Source organism: Cyprinus carpio, chromosome B14 (genome assembly GCF_018340385.1).
Source record: "Cyprinus carpio isolate SPL01 chromosome B14, ASM1834038v1, whole genome shotgun sequence".
Classification (NCBI taxonomy): Eukaryota; Metazoa; Chordata; class Actinopteri; order Cypriniformes; family Cyprinidae; genus Cyprinus; species Cyprinus carpio.
In genome coordinates, this window is record NC_056610.1 from 13,585,895 (window position 1) to 13,610,218 (window position 24,324).

The 24,324-nt window shown below is 37.0% G+C and overlaps 1 protein-coding gene across 3 annotated transcripts in view; it reads left to right on the top strand.

The window, feature by feature from the left end:
• The window catches only part of LOC109102812 (A disintegrin and metalloproteinase with thrombospondin motifs 2-like), a 123,573-nt gene extending 99,692 nt beyond the window's left edge, over nt 1–23,881 (top strand). The window contains exons 5-23 of one of the 3 annotated variants that reach the window (XM_042738159.1): nt 408–491; nt 6,838–6,994; nt 7,259–7,364; nt 8,084–8,227; nt 8,308–8,440; nt 10,649–10,678; nt 12,143–12,256; nt 12,340–12,485; nt 12,565–12,740; nt 13,831–13,964; nt 14,040–14,160; nt 14,773–14,853; nt 14,950–15,113; nt 15,203–15,368; nt 15,720–15,852; nt 16,272–16,479; nt 16,595–16,724; nt 18,033–18,122; nt 21,438–23,881. In XM_042738159.1, the coding sequence (XP_042594093.1) occupies nt 408–491; nt 6,838–6,994; nt 7,259–7,364; nt 8,084–8,227; nt 8,308–8,440; nt 10,649–10,678; nt 12,143–12,256; nt 12,340–12,485; nt 12,565–12,740; nt 13,831–13,964; nt 14,040–14,160; nt 14,773–14,853; nt 14,950–15,113; nt 15,203–15,368; nt 15,720–15,852; nt 16,272–16,479; nt 16,595–16,724; nt 18,033–18,122; nt 21,438–22,531 (3,411 nt within the window). In that variant the 3' untranslated portion in view covers nt 22,532–23,881. The remainder of the gene's footprint in view (nt 1–407; nt 492–6,837; nt 6,995–7,258; nt 7,365–8,083; nt 8,228–8,307; nt 8,441–10,648; nt 10,679–12,142; nt 12,257–12,339; nt 12,486–12,564; nt 12,741–13,830; nt 13,965–14,039; nt 14,161–14,772; nt 14,854–14,949; nt 15,114–15,202; nt 15,369–15,719; nt 15,853–16,271; nt 16,480–16,594; nt 16,725–18,032; nt 18,123–21,437) is intronic. The other 2 variants (XM_042738161.1, XM_042738160.1) reach the window with 2 other exon arrangements.
• The last annotated feature ends 443 nt before the right edge of the window (nt 23,882–24,324 follow it).

The window sequence follows — 24,324 nt, forward strand, 5'->3', positions numbered from 1 at the left end:
CCTTCAGGAATCACGTTAATATGCTGATTTGCTTCTCAGGAAAAATAATTAATTAATTAAAATTCTTACTTACCCTAAACCTTTGAACATACAAATAGAAAAGGTTTTGGATTATTTATAATTTAAAGTTGCTAGCCATTTTGCACACAAAAAAAAACCATAATGCTGAAACAGACTGGAACATTGAATCTGTAGAAGATGTCCCCAGTGTGAAGTCTTGGATATCACTTAGTCATAATTCTCACTCAGAGCACTTCTGACCTCTGTTACATGAGTTTCAAAAAAGCAAACATAATTTACTTTAATGGAATATATTCTAAAATGAGGCTTTTTGCTCTTACAATATCTGCCTGTCTCAATATTCAGATCTTAATGTTGCATCTAACACTGCTTTTCTCTCTTCACAGGTGAACGAGATCTATCATGACCATTCTCTCGGGGCACGAATAAATGTGGTGCTAGTTCGGATTGTTTTGGTCGATGCCAGAAAAGTAAGAAGCTTTAATCTACTGACATCATGCATCATATATCAGATAACAAGTTAAAGTCAGCATGACTTCAAAATTAGCCATATTTAAAAAAATATATATATATTACAAATTTCTGTATGATCATTATGTTGTGATTCATCATTACATCTTTTGTGCAATTTGCTCTGCCTATGAAACAACTTTACTTTTTTGAATGATGTCACAAATCTCTCTTAATTTTGTGAAACCCTGTCATTAATGTTTTTCTTACATATCTTATATTGCTCAGAAATAATCATATTTGTTGCAAACAGCCTTTCATGCTGAATTTAATCCAGTCATATATCTATAGTTATGTTGGTGAGCTTGGGTGTTTCATGTTGTATAGTTAATAATGGTTTAAAGTCATATCAAATGTGAACTGTGTCATTTCTTTTGTTAAATATGTCAAAGACAATTATTTGTAAACGATTTGTAGGCTAGCTTCCAAAAAAGTTGTGAACACTTTCAGCAGTTTCAACATTTTTGAGGAGTCCCACACATTACAGTGTGGCTTTGAGTTTAGGATTGGGCTATCTGTTTTTTATTTGTATTCATTTTTTGTTCAATGGAAGATGGATGGTGTGATTGGAAAACTTGTTTGGTGCTGCTAGTAACGCAGAAATTATACACTTCTTCATATTTGAGGTTTCATCTGAGACTTCATGTTCAGAATTTAGTTTTCACAGTGAGTGAGCACTGATGTAACCTAAAAAAATATTTTTGTTCACTCTATGCAAATCCCCAAATGATCCATTTTGCTGTCTGTAGCCGTTTAGCACTTTGCAGTTCTGTATCATGACAGTTTGATATATTGCATCAGTGGCAAACATGTATAAGATACACACTCCGTTCCTCCCTCTCTTCCACCCTCTGTCTCACACTCACACCTACATAAACACACCACTAGCTTAGCTTACATGCGCATCTTTTTCCCACCCCCTTCTGCTGGGTGCTCACCATGGCCTAGGGCCTGTTATTCCACCGGACTGAGCAAACGGGAACTAAAAGCATGGAGTTCCCATGGGAGACTTTTCAAAGTCGCACGCCTTCACAGTTCAACACCAAAGCACACAGAGTGCTGAAGTTATGCAATTGCCTTCCCAATACCCCCCCACCCCAACACATAAACACTCACACACCAGCACCTACCCTATGGGACCAAGCAAAGGATTCTGGGAAGAAGAATCAAGAATAATAAACAATCAATGATGACCCTGCCTCATTCATAAACACAGCTCCACAAAACGCTGTTCTTCCTGTAACTGGAGATCAGGAAGAGGCTGATCTCAGATCAGGTATCCAGTCTCAGATGTGGTTGACCTGATAGTGACCACAGTTCTAGGCTCAGCTTTCATCTGACACAGTTGCTCACTAAGAAAATCCCATATCTCTGTAATATCTCACATAAATAGAAAAGAGGATAGTATTAATTAATTGATTCTTTTTATGAGTGAATCATTGATTCATTCCTATTAATAAATGAATCATTCTTGTTAATCACTGAAACAATGAGTGAGTGAGTGAGTGAGTGAGTGAGTCATTGAAAGATTCATTCAAACTATTAGTTCACAACACAGATTTACAGTCACTGTCGAGTCAGTGAATTATTTCCTTTTTATTTTATTAACCGATTTGTCAGGACTCTACTTATGACTGAATTATTAAATAAATGGATTGCACATATGAGAGTTAGAGGAAGTGAGAGAAAAGTGTTTATAATGTTTTAAATATGGATATTTTTCTTACAAAAACACATCGATACGCTACAGGTGGCCTTTATTCACCCCCGGAGCTGTGTGAGACATGTTTTATTATGGATGGATGCACATCATTGGACTTATTTTGGACTGTTTAAAAAACAATGGCTACCCACTGCCATTATAAAGCTTGGAAGAGCAAGGGACAATTTTTTTTATATAACTCTTAATGGATTCGTCTGAAAGAAGAAAGTCGTATACACCTAGGATAACCTTGAGCGTGAGTAAAACATGGGCTAATTTTAATTTTTGGGTGAACTAACCCTTTAAGCCTTTCAATTAATCAGATCTTTCAACATTGTTTGAACTACCTGACACAACAACATTTACTCAACCGATGGCCTGATTTAGTGCCATGAGAAAATCTAGAGACAAACTAAAGTGAGCTTTGAAAGAGCAATTTTCCTCTGGGATCATCTGAATAATATGATGTCTGGAAAAATACTTCTTAATCAATAGTGAAGTTAACACCTACTCCATTTATTCAGTCAGGAAGAAAGGATCTTTTCTCCAGGAGTGCTATCTGGATGCTTAACCCATGAGGAAGATATTTTTAAGCCACTTAAACATGACAATCCATCACCTTTCTATCTCTGCGATGGAGCTTACCATTACCACAAATGTCAGTTCACCCAGCGGGAGGAATAGCTCACAACACTATGGTGCCCTCAAATTTTGCTCTTCTTACTGAGACATTATACCACCCCCAGCCATTATGATAAATGGTGATTTTTCCTCTGTGACAGCTAGTGTGTGGGGTTACATGGTGATTACGTGCGGTTTCAGGTGAGATGGAGAGACAGAGGTCCACAGCGGGTCAGGCAGATGGCGTTTCCTGCGCTGATTTGTGGTGATTGTCCCTCTGGCCTTGTCTTTCCAGGATTAAGTTCTTAAAATGCAAACTGTCCCACATGAACTCATCAGGCGGTTGGCACACAGGTCTCTCTCTCTCTCCAATAATCATCCACCAACCCCTTCATCTCTGTGCCTGTGCTCGTACAACCTCTGGTTTCCTTTCCATTCTGTCTTTTTCCTTCCTTCTGTTGCTGGTCACGCTTCGTCTGCCTCTCGCTGTGCCTTAAAATATTGTTTAACTCCATTCAGGGATGCAGTGGCCATAGGGAGCACCGGGACATTCCCAGTGGCTCGGCTGACCTGTGGACTGGCTGTCAAAACCATATTTAGATAAAAAGAAAATATACAATGATTTTAAATGGCAAAAACCATGCCGAAATCATATGGCAGGCTGGCCACATCCCAGTGAGTCTGGTATAGACTACATACTGTAGACACAAAATAAAAGCAATTAAATGCATCACTGTTATCTGTTTTCATCTAATATTTTTATTTTTATTTTATTTCAGCTTTATTCAAATTAACAAAAAAAAAAAGTTTTAACTATTATAACCCTGGTTTCCTTCCAAGTTAAATATTTAATTAAAAATTAGAATATTTTAAAAACATTCACAAATACACCAGCATTTCCATTTTTTGTGTTCAAGGGAATAAAACATCATGTTGGGTTGAGACAAACATGTTTTCTTCTACGAGTGAGTTCAGTCACATGACTTAAGGCAAAATGTCCTTTTGATTTTCCATTATAGTTTATGTGTCTTACTCAATAACAAATTATCTACCTTCATATTGACACATTGGTCTTTCTACCCAGCTTTTTATGCAATGTACCATACTCTATTTTTACAAATCATTAGGAAATTAGTTTTAAAACAAAATAATGAACACACATTAATCCTAGGATGTTTGTCCTTCATTTATACAAGTACAATTCCAGAATCTGTCTGACTGAATATGCATAATTTTTTTAAATAAACACATTCTTACAGGATTATCAGGATAATTGCTTTAAATGTAAACGTACTAATAGCTAATAAAGCTAGTTCATACAAACACATTATTGAATTACTCAATTCATGGCTTCCATAATTCAAACGCTCTATGCTCAAGGTGGGAAATGTCCTGGAATGTTAAAACCATCATCCGCATGTAGTACTTAGAGATACTTCTGATTAAATAGAGCCACATTGATGCAGTTGTTCCATTTTCGTAAATTCATTACAGTTTTGTTAACCTTTATCTCAACCTCACCCCTCATTCAGTGTGAAAACCTTTCCATTTTTTTTTCTTATTTACACTCACTCTAGATCACCCACCTATTTCAAAAGCACTGCCACAGATATACATCTTTCTCCATCTGTATCTTTTTCTCTCCACCTCTCCCTCCCTCTTTTTCTCGCTCTTACACAAATGCCTGGTTGTTCCACACCCACTCCTCTCCCCTGCCGCCTCAGCCCCAATCAGCATGCAGCCTCGCCCGTCTTGCCAGCAGGTTGTCCATCATTCCCAATTACTGTGGCAACCGTTGCTGCCGGCAGCAGCACGCACTGATCAACCGAGTGACCCCGCGCACCTCCAACAAGGTTCCAACATCACAGCCTCTTCCGCACATCTGTTACGCTCTTCCCCTCACCTAGCACCGAAAAGATAAAGAGACCCTGACATGACACTCCCAGCATCAATCCACAGAGCAGGTGTGCATGTGTGCATCTTCGGTGGATCACAGAGAAGATAAAGATGCCGAGACGTTCTTTTAATGAGCACGCTTTCACGTCTGTCATGTATTCCGTTAACAAGAACAAGAGGAAGTCTCTTGTGTACAGAATTCCGAGAAAAAACCCTTCATGACATTATCAACAAACATTTCAGCAATGGAATGAAGATAAGTGAAGATAAATCATGTGTTTAGTAACTATTTAACTTTAGTCTGCTGTTTGTGCTCAAACCTACGGCGTAAAAATCATCAGTCACAAATAAATGAAGTGTAATGAGAGAATAAAGCGCAGCATGCACTTGTTCTGAGAGTGATGCTGAGTTGAGTTATTTCCCACCCTCTTTCTTCCCATGGTGCACATTGGAATGGTGAAGCCTCCCTCTACTGGTTGGTGAAGACATTGCAGCATAGTTCTCAGAGTTTATGACCTTGATGCAACGTAAAATGCACAAGAGTGAGGCACAAGGGAAAGAGAGGCAGTTTCAGGACACACATCTGGAAAGGATCTCCTACTTCCATGGCTCTCGTGGCCACGTCATCAAAACACAGCCGCACATTCCTGTCTGGATGTTTCTTTGCACACATTTATCTCACTGCATGCAGTTTTATGTTTTATGGAAAAAAACAAAAAACATTGCAATGTTTACGTCTGTTCACACGAGCATGAAATGTAGCAATAATAACAGCATCACGGCTGCTGTGGTTTATAATGTAAACTTTTTATTTCTGTTGTTGATAATATGTAAACATTTCATGTCAACATGTTCAATTTCACTATACAACCTATCTGATTGGTTTGTTCAGTACTTTAAACATCAAAGGACATTAATGATACTAAATAATACTAGCTGATTGATTAACAAAAGTGCTGAGCTTTTGAAGTTTGTGTTGATGTAATTGTTTAGGAGTCTGTCCTTTGATTAAAGGAATGGTCTAGGTTCCACATCTGTGATTTGACTACAGAAAAAAGTTTCAAGTCATGCCTCAGTATTAAAACAAACAACAATTGTTCAGTGTTCAGTAATGTACTAATAATGGATGTCTAAGGGTACATCATATTAAATTTACCAGCTTTACTAGCATTAAATGGTCAAGATGTTTGATATAACTAAAAAGACAATGTTAGTATACAGTACTGCATCACCTCTCATTTACCTGTCATTTTAACATAATTTTAAGTCTTGTGGTTATACACTGCCATTCAAAAGTTTGAAGTCAGTATTTTAAATGAGTGCTTTTATTCACATTAAATTGATCAAAAGTGACACTTTTACAACTAATGATGTTACAAAAGATTTCTGTGTAAAATAAATGCTGTTCTTTAAACCTTTCTATTAATCAGAGAATCCTAGAAAACAAATCACAGTTTAAACAACATTGATAATGAGAAGAAATTAATTTAATTTTTACATATATTAAAACAATTTAAAATTGTTCTTTTAAATTGTAATGTTTTACAATATTATTGGTTTTACAGTATTTTACTGTAATTGGAGTCTCAGTGAGCATAAGAGATTTCTTTTAGAAACATTAAAAAATCTTGCCGACCCCAAACTTTTGAAAGGTAGTGTGCATACCTACATTGGTCTGGCAGTAACAATCATCAGTACTTTCAAAAGTTAATCACCCTCATGTCAGTTCAAACCCTTATGTAATTCTTAAAACAAATCAAATGCTTTGGAATTCTAGTTGCTTTTTTCCCCCCATGATTTCAAGCTCCAAAAAAGTTTCCAAAGCATCATAAAAGTCATCCATTCAATCCATGTGCTGTATTCCAAGTCTTCTGAAGTCATAAAACAGAAGCAAAAGAAAAACATTTTATAATAGATTCTTTCAGAAATTGATAAAATGGTAAATGGTAAACTATTCTTTTATTAGTTGTACTGAACCCATAACTTAATTTAGAATATTTGTAATTGATTCACATCTTGACCAGATGCCAATAGCGAAATTCTGAATGTAGCTTTGAGTGTAACATCCTTCTTATGTATGCTTTCAGTCCACGAGCCTCATTGAGCTGGGTAATCCTTCTCAGAGTCTGGAGAATGTGTGTCGCTGGGCTTTCGAACAGCAGAGGAAGGACACTAACGATAAAGAATACCATGATCACGCCATCTTTCTAACTCGTCAAGAGTTTGGACCCACAGGGATGCAGGGTAAAATCAACACACATGCACTCTAACACAGGTGATCATCAACCTCCAGAGATTGAAACATGCTGTTAACAAGAGCAGATGATCTTTCAATCATGAACACATGCGTTCAGTTTGAAAAATATGTATCTGTAAGGACATGCCACAATGATCTTGAAATGACCTTCACTTCAGGCCTCAGACCAGTGGAAAATAAGTGTTAAAAATAACATGCGATGAAGATGTGAGGAGGACAAAACTCAGTCAGGTGTTCATATGTGTTGCTAGGTTATGCTCCTGTCACAGGCATGTGTCATCCCGTACGGAGCTGCACTCTCAACCATGAGGACGGTTTCTCGTCTGCTTTTGTCGTGGCGCATGAAACCGGCCACGTGTGAGTATTTGTTACCGTATGTCAAAAGATACCTCATATATTTTCATTTATACAGCAGTTCGTTCTGGTCCTTGAGTTATGTTCCTTGAATTTTGAATGGTTGAGCATCATTCGAACAGCTGACTTTCCACTGTTTGTGTCGCTAATTAGTGTATAAGTGGTGGGGATTTTACAGTGTACTCTTTCTGCATGTTACATTGAGAAGTCAGTAGATGGTGTTAAGTGATTGTCTTGTTATAAATAAATCAGCGAATCATTTCAAATTATTCACAATCAATTTATTCAACATGGATTAATTGATTAAATAAGTGACTAGCTGCATCTGAAATGGCATACGTCCTACTGTAGATGCAAATAAGTACAGAATGTGAAAAGAGTAGTATGTTCAGATTCACAGTATTGATAACATAGAACCCAGATGACATACTAATTTTATCAAGATTTTGAAGTGTGCATCAGAAAGTACCTTCTTAGAGATTATGTGATTTTGGACGTGGCCACTATGAGTGAAACATTGAGTCATTTTCTCAGTAGATTTGTTCAAAAACAAATTCATTCAGGAACAGAACAAGTGACAGCCTATATGACTAAAAAATAAATTGTATATATGCATGTGCGTTATCAAAACTCTCAAATTCTCATAATTCCGCGTTATAGGTTGGGAATGGAGCATGATGGGCAGGGGAAAAGTAAATTGTATATATGCATGTGCGTTATAGGTTGGGAATGGAGCATGATGGGCAGGGGAATCGTTGTGGAGATGAGGTGCAGATGGGCAGCATCATGGCCCCACTGGTGCAGGCGGCTTTCCACCGCTTCCACTGGTCCCGCTGCAGTCAACAGGAACTGGGCCGCTACCTGCAGTGAGTGCTAGACAGACATGCACATACAATCTTGACTTATACAACTGTGGATTATATACCATCTCATTCTGCCTCTGAAGTTCGTATGATTGTCTCCGTGACGACCCGTTTGAGCACAAATGGGAGGAGCTTCCACACCTGCCCGGGCTGCATTACTCCATGCACGAACAGTGTCGCTTTGACTTCGGGGCTGGATACATGATGTGCACAGCGGTGAGTCTTGAATTCACTGCTGCACAGACTTTTTCATTCAAGTAATGCATTATTATTACGAGATTGTAAAATCACTACGAGCATGTATAATTCTACAAGCATTCTTACTTGACAACCATCAGCTTGCCATATCAATCACCATTTGTGGTCATTGGGTTCACCGTAGATTGCCGTGACCCAGTATGATGTGTGTTATACATGCCAATAATGCATTATGAATGGAACATAGTATTTTGTCTTAAATGACTGAGTTTTGATATCTGTACATGACAAAGGGGAAAGGCTTAATGGAACAGAATAGTGCACCAAAAATGTTCAGTCTGTCACTATTTTACTCGTGCTCATGTTGGTTCAAACCCGTATGACTTACTTTCTTCTGTGGAGCACAAAAGAAGGAGCTTTCAAGCTTTATAAAGGAGACAAAAGCACCATTAAAGTATCATAAAAGTGGTCCCTATGACTTGTGCACTTTATTCCAAGTCTTCTGAAGTAATGTAAGTTATACAGTTAAACAGACTTATATTTAAGTTACCATTCACCACTCTAGCTCTTTTTGGCATGTTCTTCAAAGAAGCAGCATAAATTCATTAAAAAAATTCTTCTTTTGAGTCAGATCTTTTCAAACAAAATATTCATAATTTTGCAAGTTTGAAAGCATTTAAAACATATGTTCTACAGAAAAAAAAGTAATACAGGCTAACATGAGAGTGAGTGAACGATGAAACCATTTTCACTTTTGGGTGACCAAATCTTTTAGTGAACAAGAGGAGAACATGGGGCTAGATTCATAAAACATTACTCAAAAAAAAAAATACAAACATAACTCACACTCAAAAATTCTTCTTAAGAACGCAATCTTATTTCTCACAACAACACTAGCTACATATTATACAGTACATAGTAGGGCTATTAATATAAGATAGTTCTTAAGACAAAACTTTCAAGAACTCTAAATAATTTTCTTAAAAATCATCATAAATAACTTCTTAAAGTTAGGATAGACTCAGAAATAGTTAGAATGATTTAATGAATTTTTTGGGGATATTTCAAATTATTTGATATATTTAGGCATTACAACACTAGCGACGTAATTTAAATAGTAGGACTATTATGATCAGTGATGACTAATAATGTAAACAACTGACAACCACAACAACACTAGCTACATATTATACAGTACATAGTAGGGCTATTAATAAGGTTGTGCACAAGTTTACTGAAGTGATCAGTGATGACTAATAATGTAAACAACTGACAAATGAGTAGAACAAGTAGAAAACCCACACACAGGATGCATTTACTGTAGCAAACCGGACACCCATACTGGAAGCGTTCGCTCAGAAGAGAGTGCAAAAACAGCACAAAAATGAATGAAATGGATTGCTCTAGCTTGATACATTTTCTTTAAAAGTAACTGTTCAAAAACATGGCGCATTAAAAATGCAAAGCCGAGTGTTCGCACTTATGATTATTAGAGTAAGGCAATCCTTGAAGTGAGTCTTCAGCAATGTATTTAGATAAAGACTGTAATTTTCTTCATAAGAAAAAATATGTTTTTAAGAATATATTTGCAAACTTCTTAAGAATCTTTCGATAACACTTGTTGTCCTTGTTACTCATGTAACATGTACTTACTATTATAATAGCAATAAATTATGCATTATTACATGCAAGTAACCTTAAGCCAAACCCTAGTCCTTACCCTAACCATGTAGTACTGTAAGTACATGTAGTTAAATAATATTACTCAGTACTTAAATATATAATTACACTGTGACAGGGACACACCTTAAAATAAAGTGTAACCAAGTATTCTTACGAACTTCATGGAATTCATCTTAAGAAATCTTTTTTATTTTGTGAGTCCTGCCCCTGGTTTTAAAACTACTCCATAGCACATCAGCTGGTTTTATTTTATATAGATTTTTATATAAAATAAATTCCAGATTGACAAAAAAAAAAAAAAATTTGATGGACACCAAATTTCAAAATGATGTCAATCGTCTATTAAAGAGAATTATACTGTTTGCAGTTCACTGTTGGGAATAAAATTGATCAGATAATCAAAACCAGATGTCATGAGTTTGATATCCCTTGATAAACTGGATAAAAATTATTTCAAGAATCATTTCTGCTCACAAAATGAGATTCCAGCTGAACAGCACTGCTTGGACTGTACTTCACTGTCTTGTTAAACCATTCCCTTAGCTGCAAAAGGTGGGGCCATCAGGAGCCCAGGTAAGGTGTTCTCCTCAGTCGCAACGTGGCCTCTTTCGTTTGAACTTGATTCAATTCAGATGGTCTTATCATTACATGTTATTGGTTGGTGTTCAGCTCATTGTCATTTTGCAGACACATATGCAGCAGGATACTAAACCCACAGTAATTGGCTTTCGCTAGAATTTAAAGGAGTGCTTGAGTGCAATACAAATTTAAGAATTTTGGCTCGTACATCAGTTTCTAAAAATAAATGTAAAAAAAAAAATTATGTACAGAAATGCACATATGCATGCACATGAATACTCAACCAAAGAGCAAATTCCACACATAGGAATTGCATTAGGATAATGCACAACTAGAGGTTAATCCACCAAGAACAGTAGTCCCACTGCTTAATGCTTGATTTAGACACCTTTGCAGCTTAAGTAGCACATTTTTGTATGGAAGAATTGATATAAGTGCTTTAGCAAGAACATGAGTGGAACATTTCTGCTTCTAAACCCTGTGGAATGCCTTGCCACTAGTGTAAACTCTGTTTTTGTTCTGTTTTTCGAACTGAAGGATAAAATTATTCTCTGGAGTAATTGAAAGCATGCCACAGATTCTCTCAATACTGTAGATCTCAAACCTCTTTTGAACATTCTTTCAATGTCAAGTTAACCAGGTCATTGCAGTCTGGTGACTTTTCAGAGAGTTTTCTACATTCATTAGAAAAAATATCAATGAATAGATTGCTGACTTGAACATGTTTAACCATACAGTTCTCAGAAGCATTAAAAAATCTCTACAGGTGCTAAATAATAGTCTAGATTTAGGCCTAGTAATCTTTTCACTCTTTAGCTTGGCAAACTCCAAACAATATTCAAACTGAGACAACAATAGCAGCCAGCTGGCTACTGCTGAAAACTGTGAGCCATTATTTTGCACTTGGTGTCTTGATGTGTTTAAAACGCTTGTTGGGTTTAGGATCTTGCTAAATGTAGTGTCATCATTAGTACCACAGCCAGAGATTCTGCTCTTGTCTACTTTACGCCTTTCAGAGGAAGGAAAACAAAGAGAGATTTTGCTTAATGTTTGACCTTAATTGAGGCCATATCCCGACACTGCCCAGCATTTTGTTGTCTAACTGTGCTATTGGTCACAGGCTGTCATAACTTAAAGAGTTTTCGTCATTGCTTTGATTTGCCTGCATGAGATTGCTTTGTTACATAAATGTAACCTGCCCATGATTGAAAATGTATCATATGTATTATATTATATTAAGTAATTTTTTTTTCAGTTATTAGAAATTTACAGGGCTGTTTTAATAGTGGTTTTTGTACATCATTTTGTCTTTGTAATGCACAGTTTACTATATTTACCCCATCAGATGTCCTTCAGTTTGATCCTACCCTGACCAGCTGTGTCTTGTTGTCAGATTTCTCTCATTGATTGTGTGAGTTTGAGAATGATTTTTCTTCTCTCTCTTCCTCTGTTTCTCAGTATCGCCCCTTTGACCCCTGTAAGCAACTTTGGTGTGCTCACCCAGACAACCCATTTTTCTGCAAGACCAAAAAAGGTCCGCCCATTGATGGCACTAAATGCGGTGATGGGAAGGTACCACTCATCCTTTCATGCAGATCCATCCTGAGACTCACTTGCTTCCTCTGTGTTTATGTGTTGCTCTCTTCCTCTCTCAGCACTGTTTTAAAGGCCACTGTATGCAGCTGACTCCAGACATCATAAAAAAGGACGGAAGTTGGGGGATGTGGAGTGAGTTTGGCGCCTGCTCTCACCCCTGTGGAAGGGGACTACAGTTTCGCACACGAGCTTGTGACAATCCGCGGTGTGTATCTATCTATCTGTTGGTCAGTCTAATTTTTTCATATATAGCTCATTTATTTTCTTCCGTTAACCTCCTCCAGTCCGGCTAACGGTGGACGTATTTGCTCCGGCCCAAGCTATCAGTTCCAGATTTGTAATACTCATGAGTGTGAGGACCCATACCACGACTACAGAGCCGAGCAATGTAGCATGATGGACAACAAGTTTGAGTACCAGAATACCTGGCACCACTGGCTGCCATATGAACACCCCGACCGTAAGTAATATGGCAGATTTCATGGACCACACAGAGTTGAAACAGCTTTTCCTCTGCAACAAAAAAAAGACACCTTAAAAAAAAAAAATGTTGGTCTAGATGAAATGTTTTTTTTTTCCCCTTTTTTTAATAATGTAAATAATTTTTAAAATAAATCTTAAATATTTTTATTTGTAAAGTTTATTTAAATTAATATAATGTTGTTTGAGTCTTAAATATATATTTTAATTATATTATTTTAAATTACTTTAGATCGTTTACCACTCCTGTCCTGCACAATCTAGCTCAGTTTGTCAGCCAGACCTGTAACCAGACTGATGTAATCCATCTCTCCACACAGATGTTTTCACTTAAACAGTGGGTACACATGAAAATATGATTTCATTCAAACCCCCCTTTTTTCCACATGTACTTCTACAATATTCATGACATCACTTAGAACACGAAATCCCTTCTGAGTCATTAGCACTGTGGACATCTGCCCTAGTCTTACGATCAACACAGGCACATCCAAAGTAATTCTCATATAAAGAGACTTTTTGAGCCTTTTTTTTTACTGTCATGTCAATTACTACTGAACTGCAGAGTAATTCAGAAAATAATGTTTGTGGTTCATAAAATGGGCTTGGATACCTTTGATCAGATGAGATAATGTTTTATTTTTCCTTTTCCACACAGAATTAAATTAAATGGTTTTAAATAACTGGGATGTTCAACAGATGTCATAGTGTTTGTAGATTTATGAAAAATTGAGCTGGACTTTTTTTGGATTAGCTGGGAAACTGTTTGGGATGATATAATGTACAATGCTTTTATAGACCATGTAAAGACTATCAAGAGACCTTTTTTTGTATAAACCATGGAATAATGTTATCTAACTATCCTCTGTTTGTCAAAGATGTATTAGATGTGGAATATTTTTGGAAATTTAAATGGTATATGATCAACATTTATTTTATTTTACTTAATTTTTTTCTTAGAATTACAGTTTGTATATGTTTCTTAGAATTCAAGAGCATTTAATTACTTATAAATGTGCATTTGATCTCAATCCATAACTCAGGGATCTCTCTTGTCTTGTTTTTCGTAGCTAAGCAACGCTGCAAACTGTACTGTCAATCCAAAAAGACGCGAGCTGTAGTCAACATGCAGACTCCTGTGGAACCTGGAACACGCTGTTCCTACAAAGATCCCTTCAGTGTGTGTGTGGCCGGAGACTGTGAGGTGAAGAGCTGTGTGTACCATTTGTAAAGGTTTGTGTTTAGTGGCCTGTTGCTCATGATGTCTCTCTCCCTTCAGAAAGTGGGCTGTGATAATGTGGTTGGATCAGCTCTACAGGAAGATAAGTGTGGCATCTGCGGGGGAGATGGAACCAAGTGCAAGACTCACAAGTTTAACTTCACCTTTGTAGAAAAATACGGTACGTCTCCGCAGCACACATGTAGGCTCTCTTCCAAAACCTAGCGGAGGCAGCATTTTAAGGCATCACAGTACCAGTCCAGACACAATGGCTCTTCCAAACATAGGCATAATTATAAGCCTCATAAGATACTTTCTTTCATACAAATTCTTTGCAAAGGAAATCCCATAACACAGTGCAACTTGCAAGATCAGTGAAAAAAATACATGAAGCAAATGTTGGTTTCAGATACTATTAATTTAATACTGAAAAGTAGTGATGGATGTTTTCGAAACACTGCTTTGTGAAACTTGTATCAAACTGCCATGAGTCATGTGATTTCAGAAAACAAAGCTTTGTTGTGTTATATCTGTTTCAATGTTTACATTTTTAAAATCTTTAAAAACACATATTTATAACAAAAGCAAGATTTGTAGTTACTAATCTAATACTGGCCTGATTATCTCCATATAACAAAAACAAAACAAGCTTTACAATTTAATAAATTAACACATATAGACCGTCCATGTTTAATAGTATTAATTAGGAAAAGCTTTGTTTCTTGAATCACATTTTTATGTTTATTAAAGTATTGAAGTAAAGTAATAGTGATTTGGAAATTTTTTGGTGTAGGTGTCATCAAAGTGCTGGAAGTTCCCAGAGGGGCGAGGCATCTCTTCATCCAGGAACTTAATGGGACTACTCACATTTTAGGTAAAGCCTAATCATTTCCTGTAGGTTTGCATACATTAAGCACTATGTCCATTTGATTACAGCTCTCTCTCTCTCCATTTTTTCCATTCTCATTAGCTGTCAGGAATAAAGCATCAGGTGATTTCTTTCTCAACGCCCATGAAGACTATCCAGAGACACGCTCAGTTATTGAAAAAGGACTGGAATGGGAGTATGAAAATAAAAACAACAAGGACACCATTCAAACCAGCGGACCCTTGAAAAACGACGTGGTTGTCATGGTAATCTCCTGCAGGAATCCACACAAATACATCAGTGAATACACAACTTGTCTTAATTGGTTGTCTTTAATTGTGTAATTGTTTACTAGATCCGAATGCATGGATCTGCCAAGGTGAAGGTGTCGATCAAATACATCACTGACTATGACAGACTGAGTGATGGTACCAATGAGAATAACATGGTCCCTGATAATGCTGTGCCATATTCCTGGATGGTGAAGAGATGGACACCCTGTTCCAAGACCTGTGGAGGAGGTAGTTAACTATAACCACAATCATTTATTTGAGAGCAGTTTAAGAGACAGCCAAGTGTCTACTATGACTGATCATTTGCTAAGTCCTGCCTTAAAACATTACTGACCAATCTTGCCTCAGCAACTGTTGCTGTCCACCATATTATCAAGCTCTTAACAGTGACTAAAATCGGGGGTAATACTTAGTAAAGAGTCTATAAAACACAACGTGGCTTTACTTTTGAATGAAAGAAGTGGAAGTACTTGATTGAACTTGATTGAGCTCTGACAACATTATTCTTGATTATTGTATTTATTTGTATTTCTCTATTCACGTTCATGAGTATTTCATTCACTACCTTCTTATGGATAGGTATTCAGATGACGCGTTACGGCTGCCGCAAGAATGCAGAGATGAGGATGGTCCATCGCAGATTCTGTGAGAAAATCAAGCAGCCTCCGCCCCTCTTTAGAGACTGTTACTTGAGAGAGTGTGCTCAGCCCATGTGAGTGTGTGTGCCAAATGAGTTAGAAGGAAATTATTAGTATTTTTAATTCACATTTACAGTTTTGGCGGCAAGACACACCAAGTGATTCTTTATTTTTTACTTTTTTATTAAAACGTTACTATAGTAAACATTACAACGACACTTAATATGTCTTTTGTTAACTTATATATAAAAAAAAAAAAAAAAAAAAAATATATATATATATATATATATATATATATATATATCACACATGACGCGTAGTTGATAGATTTAATACACATTAATACATAAAAACACTTCCCTAGCACTGTGGCCTGGTTTTCCGCATCTGTAGTCTGTCTCTAGCAGATGTCCCTGTGACACTGTTGTACTTTGCATCACACATGACGCTTTGGCACCTGTTTAAACTTTTCTGTGTTTGCTTCTGTGTTTAGCTGGGTGGCTGGAGAGTGGGTCGAATGCAGTAAGTCTTGTGGGAAGACGGGAACTCAGACACGTTTCGTAAGCTGCGTCCAACCTCTGGGCGATGGCAAGTTCAAATCCATTCGCAGCCGTTACTGCAGTGACGAGCGCCCAGAGTCCCGCAGAGAATGCAATCGCAACCTGTGCCCTGCTGAGTGGAGGCTGGGCCCCTGGTCACAGGTACTGCCCGCTGACATGCTGTGTTTCCATCAGTACAGGTCTGAGTGCTGGATTAGTTTGATATTCTTTAACATGAAAATAATGAATGTTTGTTTGTGTGTGTGTGCTGTTGTAGTGTTCAGTGACATGTGGTAACGGTACGCAGGAGAGGCAGGTGCTTTGTCATACCCGTGACAACACTATCGGACTCTGTCTGGATTCCAAACCTGCTGCACTGAGACCCTGCAGAATGGATCCCTGCCCAAGTGCGTATATGATTATGTGCTCACATTTTCAGAAACTTTCTAAAGTCTAAAATAACAACCTGAAATGTCTAACAGATCAGTACATTCAAAATTTAAGTCAACATGAAGTGCCGTTTGCAGCCTATTTTTAATTGATATACTTCAAGATATTAGAATAGAAAAAATATAGGGCAGGACTTGAGAGCCTTTGAGAATCGGTTGAATTGTTCGAAGTGGTCGTAACATACCAAAATGGAGTCAGATGGTTGGTGGGAAAGGGTTAAAAGTAATGCATAATGGATCTCTCCAAGATGAGGGTGTATATAACTGGTTACACTTTAAAATAAGGATGTGTATATTATCTCACATGAATGAACAATATTTTACATCATGTATTAGATATAAGATTTAAGATATAAGATTAGATATAAAATTTTTAATTGTTTATATCTAATCTTATATCTTAAATCTAATATAAGATTTAAGATATAAGATTAGATATAAACATTTTAAATGTTTTTGAAAGAAGTATATTATACTCACCCAAGCTGCATTTAATTGATCAAAAATACAATAAAAACAGTACTATTGTAGAGTTTTATTAGAATTTAAATATATTGAAATTGAAATTATTATTGTAATTATGGAGTAATTTATTCCTGTGATGCAATGCTGAATTTTCAGCAGCCATTACTTCAGTCTTCAGTGTCTCATGATTCTTCAGAAATCATTCCAATATGCTGATTTGGTGCTCATGAAACATTTCTTGGTTGATGAGGTTGCTGTTCTGCTTAATATTTATTCAGTAGGCTATTTTTTGTAGCATCATAAATGACTTCACTGCCAGTTTTGATCAATTTAATGCATTTTGCTGAATAAAGGTGTTCAATTCTTAAAAAACACCCTTACCCTGACCCCAACAATGAACTAGAACTTTCTAACATTAACTAGATTAACAAATAATAAACAATAATATGCTATGCTAGATTTCTATTTCATCTTCCAAGTGCTGATTAGAAGTCGTGATATCGATTTTCATTTCATGTTGATGAAGACCAAAATATATGAAGCCAAGTATTCATATATGAAGTATTGGTGGTGAATTGGGATTATTTGAATGTACACATACTAATGATCTGTCCAGCAAGCTTATTAATGTTATTAATGAAAGTTGTATTATCTGTAGCCTACTAGTTTTTGCAGAAATAACAGACTAATTCTTAACATGAATGAACACACTAATATAGTTGATGGGATTTTTCTTTCTTTCTCTCGCATTCTCTGTCTCCTTGGCTTTCTCCTTCCCAATCCCTCTACCACATGCGACAGGGAGCACTTCTGACTTCAACACGCACGGCAACTTCCTGATACAGTGGTTGTCGCGTCACGACCCCAAATACCCCGTGCAAAGGATGTCAAGTAAAGCGTCTCTCTCCAGCCACGTTGTGGCGCTCCGCTGTCTCACCTCTCTCAGCTGGACCTTCCCTCTGTCTCTCTGCCTGGCTTTACAAGGCAAACTCCCCTGACTGCCTCCCTCTTCCGAGGCTTGCACGCTTCTTTTTCCTGGGTGGTGGTCCTCTTTTATGGGGCGTTCCGATAGGGGGAGGTTTCTCTGTTTCTCTCTCTCTCTGTCTCTCGCTCTATCTCTCTCTCTCCTTTGTGGAGCTCTGTGTTGTGAACGCTGGCCAGTAAGAAATTGTTGACAAAACATGTAAAAAATTCGGGGGATGTTCGTTAAAGGAGGGGCTTTGTTATTGTACGGGCAGCTTGCGGAGCTAATGATTGCGCTGAGGTTTCCGAAGGGGCGACGCATTTGTTTGAATCACTGCCCTCTGCAAGCTGTTTCCATATGGCTCACGCTCTCAAGGCGGACGCCGTTTTACAGAGGCGCCGCCTGAGCTGCAGGTGTGAAGGGGAAAAAATAAACATGAAAAGTGGCTAAAAGATTAAAAAAGACAAAAAAAAAAAAAAACTAAAGCTTTATTGTGAATGTGAACTTGTCACAATGAGGAAATCTTTGCTAACTGCTCATTCCACATCCTAGTTCATTCTGGAAAACTGATGGGACAAAAACAAACACTCAAACTAACAAGTTTAGATGTTAACATGGGACGTACTGTTGAACCGCCATCGTACGTGTTGATGGCCATGAGGTGGAACTTGCTAAACAGGGTCGCTTTACTACACACGTTCGAAATGCCACAACCACCTCATCCTCCATCCTCTCTTTGACTGTTAACAAATTCAATAAATGCAGCTTATTTGTGCTTGCAGACTTTAAACAAACATATAAATATATTTGTATTTATATATGAATATAAATCTATATGGGTACCAATAATATGAAATATTAATAATTTGTTTTACCATGAATAAGCTGTAGCTTATTAGCCTAACATTTTGACTGCTATTGATCGCTTTAATTCTTGACTGTTACGTGTATTTTTTTATTGATTTTACATAAATACAGAACTATTGCTATTTAATAACAGAAGTTAAGTGTTTCGGGGGAAGGGGAAGACCTATATTATGCAGGACTCGCTCAGCCAGTTGCCTCTCCATTTTTATTTTTATTTTTTCAAGAGAAGAGGTTTCATTTTATCGGATTCATCCTGAACGAGAGAGATTCATGCACATTAAATATCTCCACGTGGTGATGAGTGACATGCGTTTTCGTCATGCCTTCGTATGTGCGAGGGTTTCCGACACGCGTGTGCATGCGTGTACATCTGCCAGCATACGTTTTTAACAATGGTTACCAGTGGCCATACAAAAGACGACACATAAATATACCTCATGAACTTTCATCCACATCCGAGCGCACTCTTTTCGGGATGGGGTGGGGGAAGGGTACATATAGCGTAAGAACAATGCCTTACACTATGTTTGAATGTATCGGCATTTATCTGTGAAAGTGATGGCTTAACACACAGAAACCAGAGGCAGCTTCAAACAAAACCTGAAATAGAACCAACCGATCAACCAATCATCACACATTTGAAAACAGTGGCTAACTCATTGGATACAGAGAGCGTTTTAGTGAAAACCTACACTCGGCATCTCTTTATCACTTCAGACGTGTCATTGTATCGTGAAACACATTTCTGTTGTGACTATGTAGCGAGCTATCCGAATTTTCATGCTCAAAGCCGTGGAGAAAACACTAGGAAAAGCCAGACCTTGCAGTGAGATACTGTAAATAAACATTGGTGTTTACTGTATTTAATAACATTTATGACTGTTATCTCCTTACTTATAAGAAAAAATGCTAATATTATATACTATGAGTAACTGTCATGTTACTTCACTGGCCTAACTGCGTCTTGGCTGGCCGTTGTGGGGAAAAATGTCTGGGGAACATTCAGATGGACTTACGTGCACTGCGTCTATATGCACTTTGATTTATCACGGAAACTTTATTAATGTTTAGTAAATGTTTAATATATGACACTTGTATGTGCCATGCCAGTTTTTACATCATCATGGAAATCCTGTATTTTATTTAACCAATGACCTATTTATTTATTTACCTGTTCATCTGAATTACCAATGGATTAATTGTTCTCAAAGTAATGAAGTGTTTAACCAAAGTTACTGTGAACTTGTACCTTTCAATACAGTTGATTATTTATTTTTCTGAAGAAGACAACTCTATCTGTATGTTTAAATGGGGGTGGGAGTGCATTTCATTGTTTCAGTTTCTGTCATGATTAACTGCAAAAGTAGGAATAAAAAAGTGTTATAAAAATGGAAAAACAAAACAAAACAAAAAAAAAATCGAATGGCTTTTTCCTGTCTGTGTTGTCTCCCTGCTTTCTGTCTGTTTCTCTTTCGCCATCTGTGGTGGAATCGCAGGTTAGTTTACAGTTGTTTTATTCTTATGTCAGTTGTGCTACAAATATAAGGCTTACCGTAGTGAATCTGGGTAAAGCAAAAACACTGATATTTACCATGTCTTCACAGAATAATGGGTTTTTGTAGTGCAATGAACAATTTGTTTTAAATTTTAACAAATTTTCTGTTAAAGTTGTGTAAAACAGTTGTTTTTGCAGTTTTGTGAAGGTCTCCTAAGCTGTTTTTGTATATATCTTCATCATATTGATATATACAGATATATACCCTGCTCTCAGCTGTCAGCCACTTAAAAACCCTTTGACGATCACTAATTTTTGGAGGATCTTGCTAAATGTTTTGGCTAATGATTATATAAATAAATATAATCCATTTTCAGAAGGACAAATGAGCACATTCATAGTCTATTAATGACCACATTCACAAGGAAGATTATTAATTATTATCATTATTAAAAGAAAACTGCATGTTAACCGATTCATCCTAAAATCCTAATGTTTAGTCCTCTAGTATGCATCAATATGCCGGTCTTTGCAGAGTTGCTTAATGGTCAGTTCATAACTCTGTTTCTTCCTTTGCTTCAACTAATGCTTCTCTTTAATTTTTTTTCCCCATTTCTGCTCATTTCTTACTCAAACTTGTGAAAAGCATGAAAAGCTTGGAATATATGTATCTACTGTAGTTATCTGCACTTATCCTCATTAAACTCCTCATCATAGATCCTAAGAAGCTTTTTCTACTTGATCTGACCTTTACATTTAGTTTTCATCATGTCAACAAATGTATTTTGCTTGTTGCGGGGATGTTAAATCATAAATTTGACTTCAGTTTGATTTCACTATACATACATATGTCTTAACAGGTCCCTCTCTTGTTTTGCAGAACGTTGTCATGGTGACCGTTCTACATTCTGTCGCATGGAGGTGCTGCAGAAGTATTGCTCTCTGCCGGGCTTCCAGCGCATATGCTGCAAGTCCTGCAAAGTTGTCAATATCACAAAAACCACTGTGACTACAAGTAAGCCACCATCAAAATCGAAAATCACCACCAAAGGACTATCCACCACAACCCAAAGTCCCCCACACACAGAGTCCACCACTGTGTGGACCTCCACAGCAGCCTTTTTGCCATTTACAGAAGGGAAAAGTGCCATATCTGAAAGCACACCATGGTTATATACAATTTTAGCAACGTCAACTGATACTCTCGGATATTCGACAACGGCCTTTTATCCATATACTACAACTCCTATCTATAAGCATGCTACTCCAGAACAGAGCACATCCTTTGCCATTACTACACCTAGTAGGATCACATCTGCACCTGGAAATGACGTAGTGAATGTGACTGAGTTACCTGTTAGCATTGTTTCTGCAGCAACAAGTATCACATATGCACCTACAGATGATGTGGCAAACAGCACCGAATTACCTTTTAGCACTGTTTTCCCAGTCATTTTCAGTGATCTGAATAATGGCACTCTCATTCCCAGCACCACTGTCCAGTTTAAAGAGTTTGATGGGAGTAGTGGTGCACCAGATGTGGACAGCAGTGCGATATTGCAGTCAACAACAGTAAGTGGTGTGAATGAAAGGGAATTGACAACCTCAGTCAATATGGATGTCAGCATCCCTGTGACATCTATAGTAGAGGTGCTAACAACCACTGAAGAACCTGCTCCCCTGGTACCAACCTCTATATCTGCAACTTCCAGTACACCACTGTCCAGTACAACAGCATCTGGCACAGAGAAGACGAGCGGATGGCCAAATAAAGTGGGAGAAGTGAGTGAGAGCAATGCTATTGATATACCGTATCGAATAATCCCATTGGACAATGAGTTTCCAGTGAATAACATCATCCCCAGGAGAGGACGTGTGTTTCTGCGTGAGAAAACACGGAATAAGCGCATCCAGGAACTGCTTGAGGAGAAGCGAAACTTTTTGAGACGGATGAAAAGAGCACAGGGGATTTGAACCCTGTCCAGTTTCTCTCATAGAGATACAGCTGCCAAATGCAACTTCTGAATCTAGACTTTATTTTGGTGCTTGGGTCAAGAACTGGAAAATGGCCAAAATATTGCTGTGAACTAATGCTTTCCCCTCTTTTAATTACATGGCAAACTGATCTGTGTAGAATAAAACCACTAGCAAGTGTTTGCACAGTTGCTATGAATCTCAACAATGGCCCTTTAGGAGGTTTCACTGAAGGATCTTCTAATTCAAAATGATTTATCATTCTAACGGACTACTTCAGCCAAAAATTTTAATCCAAACCCCAAAAACAGAGATTCGGCCATTTTTTTTTTTTCATTTTCCATATTACATAAGTGAATGGTAGTCAGAAGCTATGAATCTCCACAGATGTCAATAAAGCATCATACAAATCATCTTCCAAAGTCTTCTGAAGCCATGTGGTATTGTGCCAAAAAAAAAAAAAAAAAAGAAAAAAAGTAGTTTTTCACAGACAGTATCACAAATAAATCATAAATCTTTAATATCATTCACATTCCAAGAATTTCAAACATGGTTCATTAAGATTTTTATGGTACTTTTATGGTTCTGTTTTTTCTATTTTGGAAGCTTGACTGCTTCTTGTCCCCATCCCCTTTCATTGAATGGAAAATAAGCAGCATGAAAAAGAAAAGGAGAGATGAGTGAATGATGATAGAAATTTCATGTTTGGGTGATCTAAAAATCATAGAGAGTTAGGCAAATTATCATTTGCACAAATCTATGCTTCTGAACATGTTTTTCTCCAAATATGCTCAATGAAAGATACAAACGATAGGCACATACTTTATTATGGGCAAATTAGCAAAAAATAAATCAGTTGGCACCAGTCTGAAATGTACATTGGCTACAGTGTGTATTTTATTTTAAAAATGTCTAATAATTTTAAGTAAAAAATGTGGAACCTATGGTGGTGATGTGGATATAGTAAAAAATGAGCCCAGAGAAGTGAATCGGAGTTAAGTGTGAACAAAGCCAGACAGACATAAGACGTTGATGTTCTTACATATACCTATATCACAGTCACACTATTGTATCATTTGTTGAGACCAATTCAGGGATGCTCCATATATTACATACAAACAGATGTTAATTTTGTGCTTGTGAATTATATTTCTTTTCACCAGTATGCAAGCTTGTGCTGAAACTTTATCAGATCAGGTCAAGATGATATATATTTTTATTTGTGAGATTTTGACTTGTTGTAAGAATACTTTACACCCCTACCTAAAGATGTCAAAGACTCCATCATTATGTAAAAAGCAGAAGAAAATATCAAAAACAGAAATAAACTGTATATGTCGCAAAAAAAAAGTTTCACAGTTTTACATTCCTCTTATACATTTTCTTGTGCTTTTACAGACCTTTTTATATTTAAATGCTGAAGCTATATATATATATATAAAACATAACAATTAAAAAATCTTTAAAAAGTAAACGGCATGTTGAATCACTTTTAAAAAGTTGAATATGTAACTGGCATGTTGAATAATTCTGCTCTTAGGACAAACTTTTACAACTGTTTAATTAAGTAAATTACCCATACAAATTCTTTAAAAAAGGCTTAAAAAATGCTTGTACTCTTCTCATTATTTTACATCTTGGCCTGAAGGTTTCTCAGAGAAAGAACTGGGCCAATTAGAACAGAAGGAATTAGAGCTGTACCTCTTCTGGGGCTCCTCGCCTCACTTCATCCTCTTCATAGCTTTCATCTGCACTGCAGGTGAAAGTGTGGATAGACCAGTCACCATAATTCT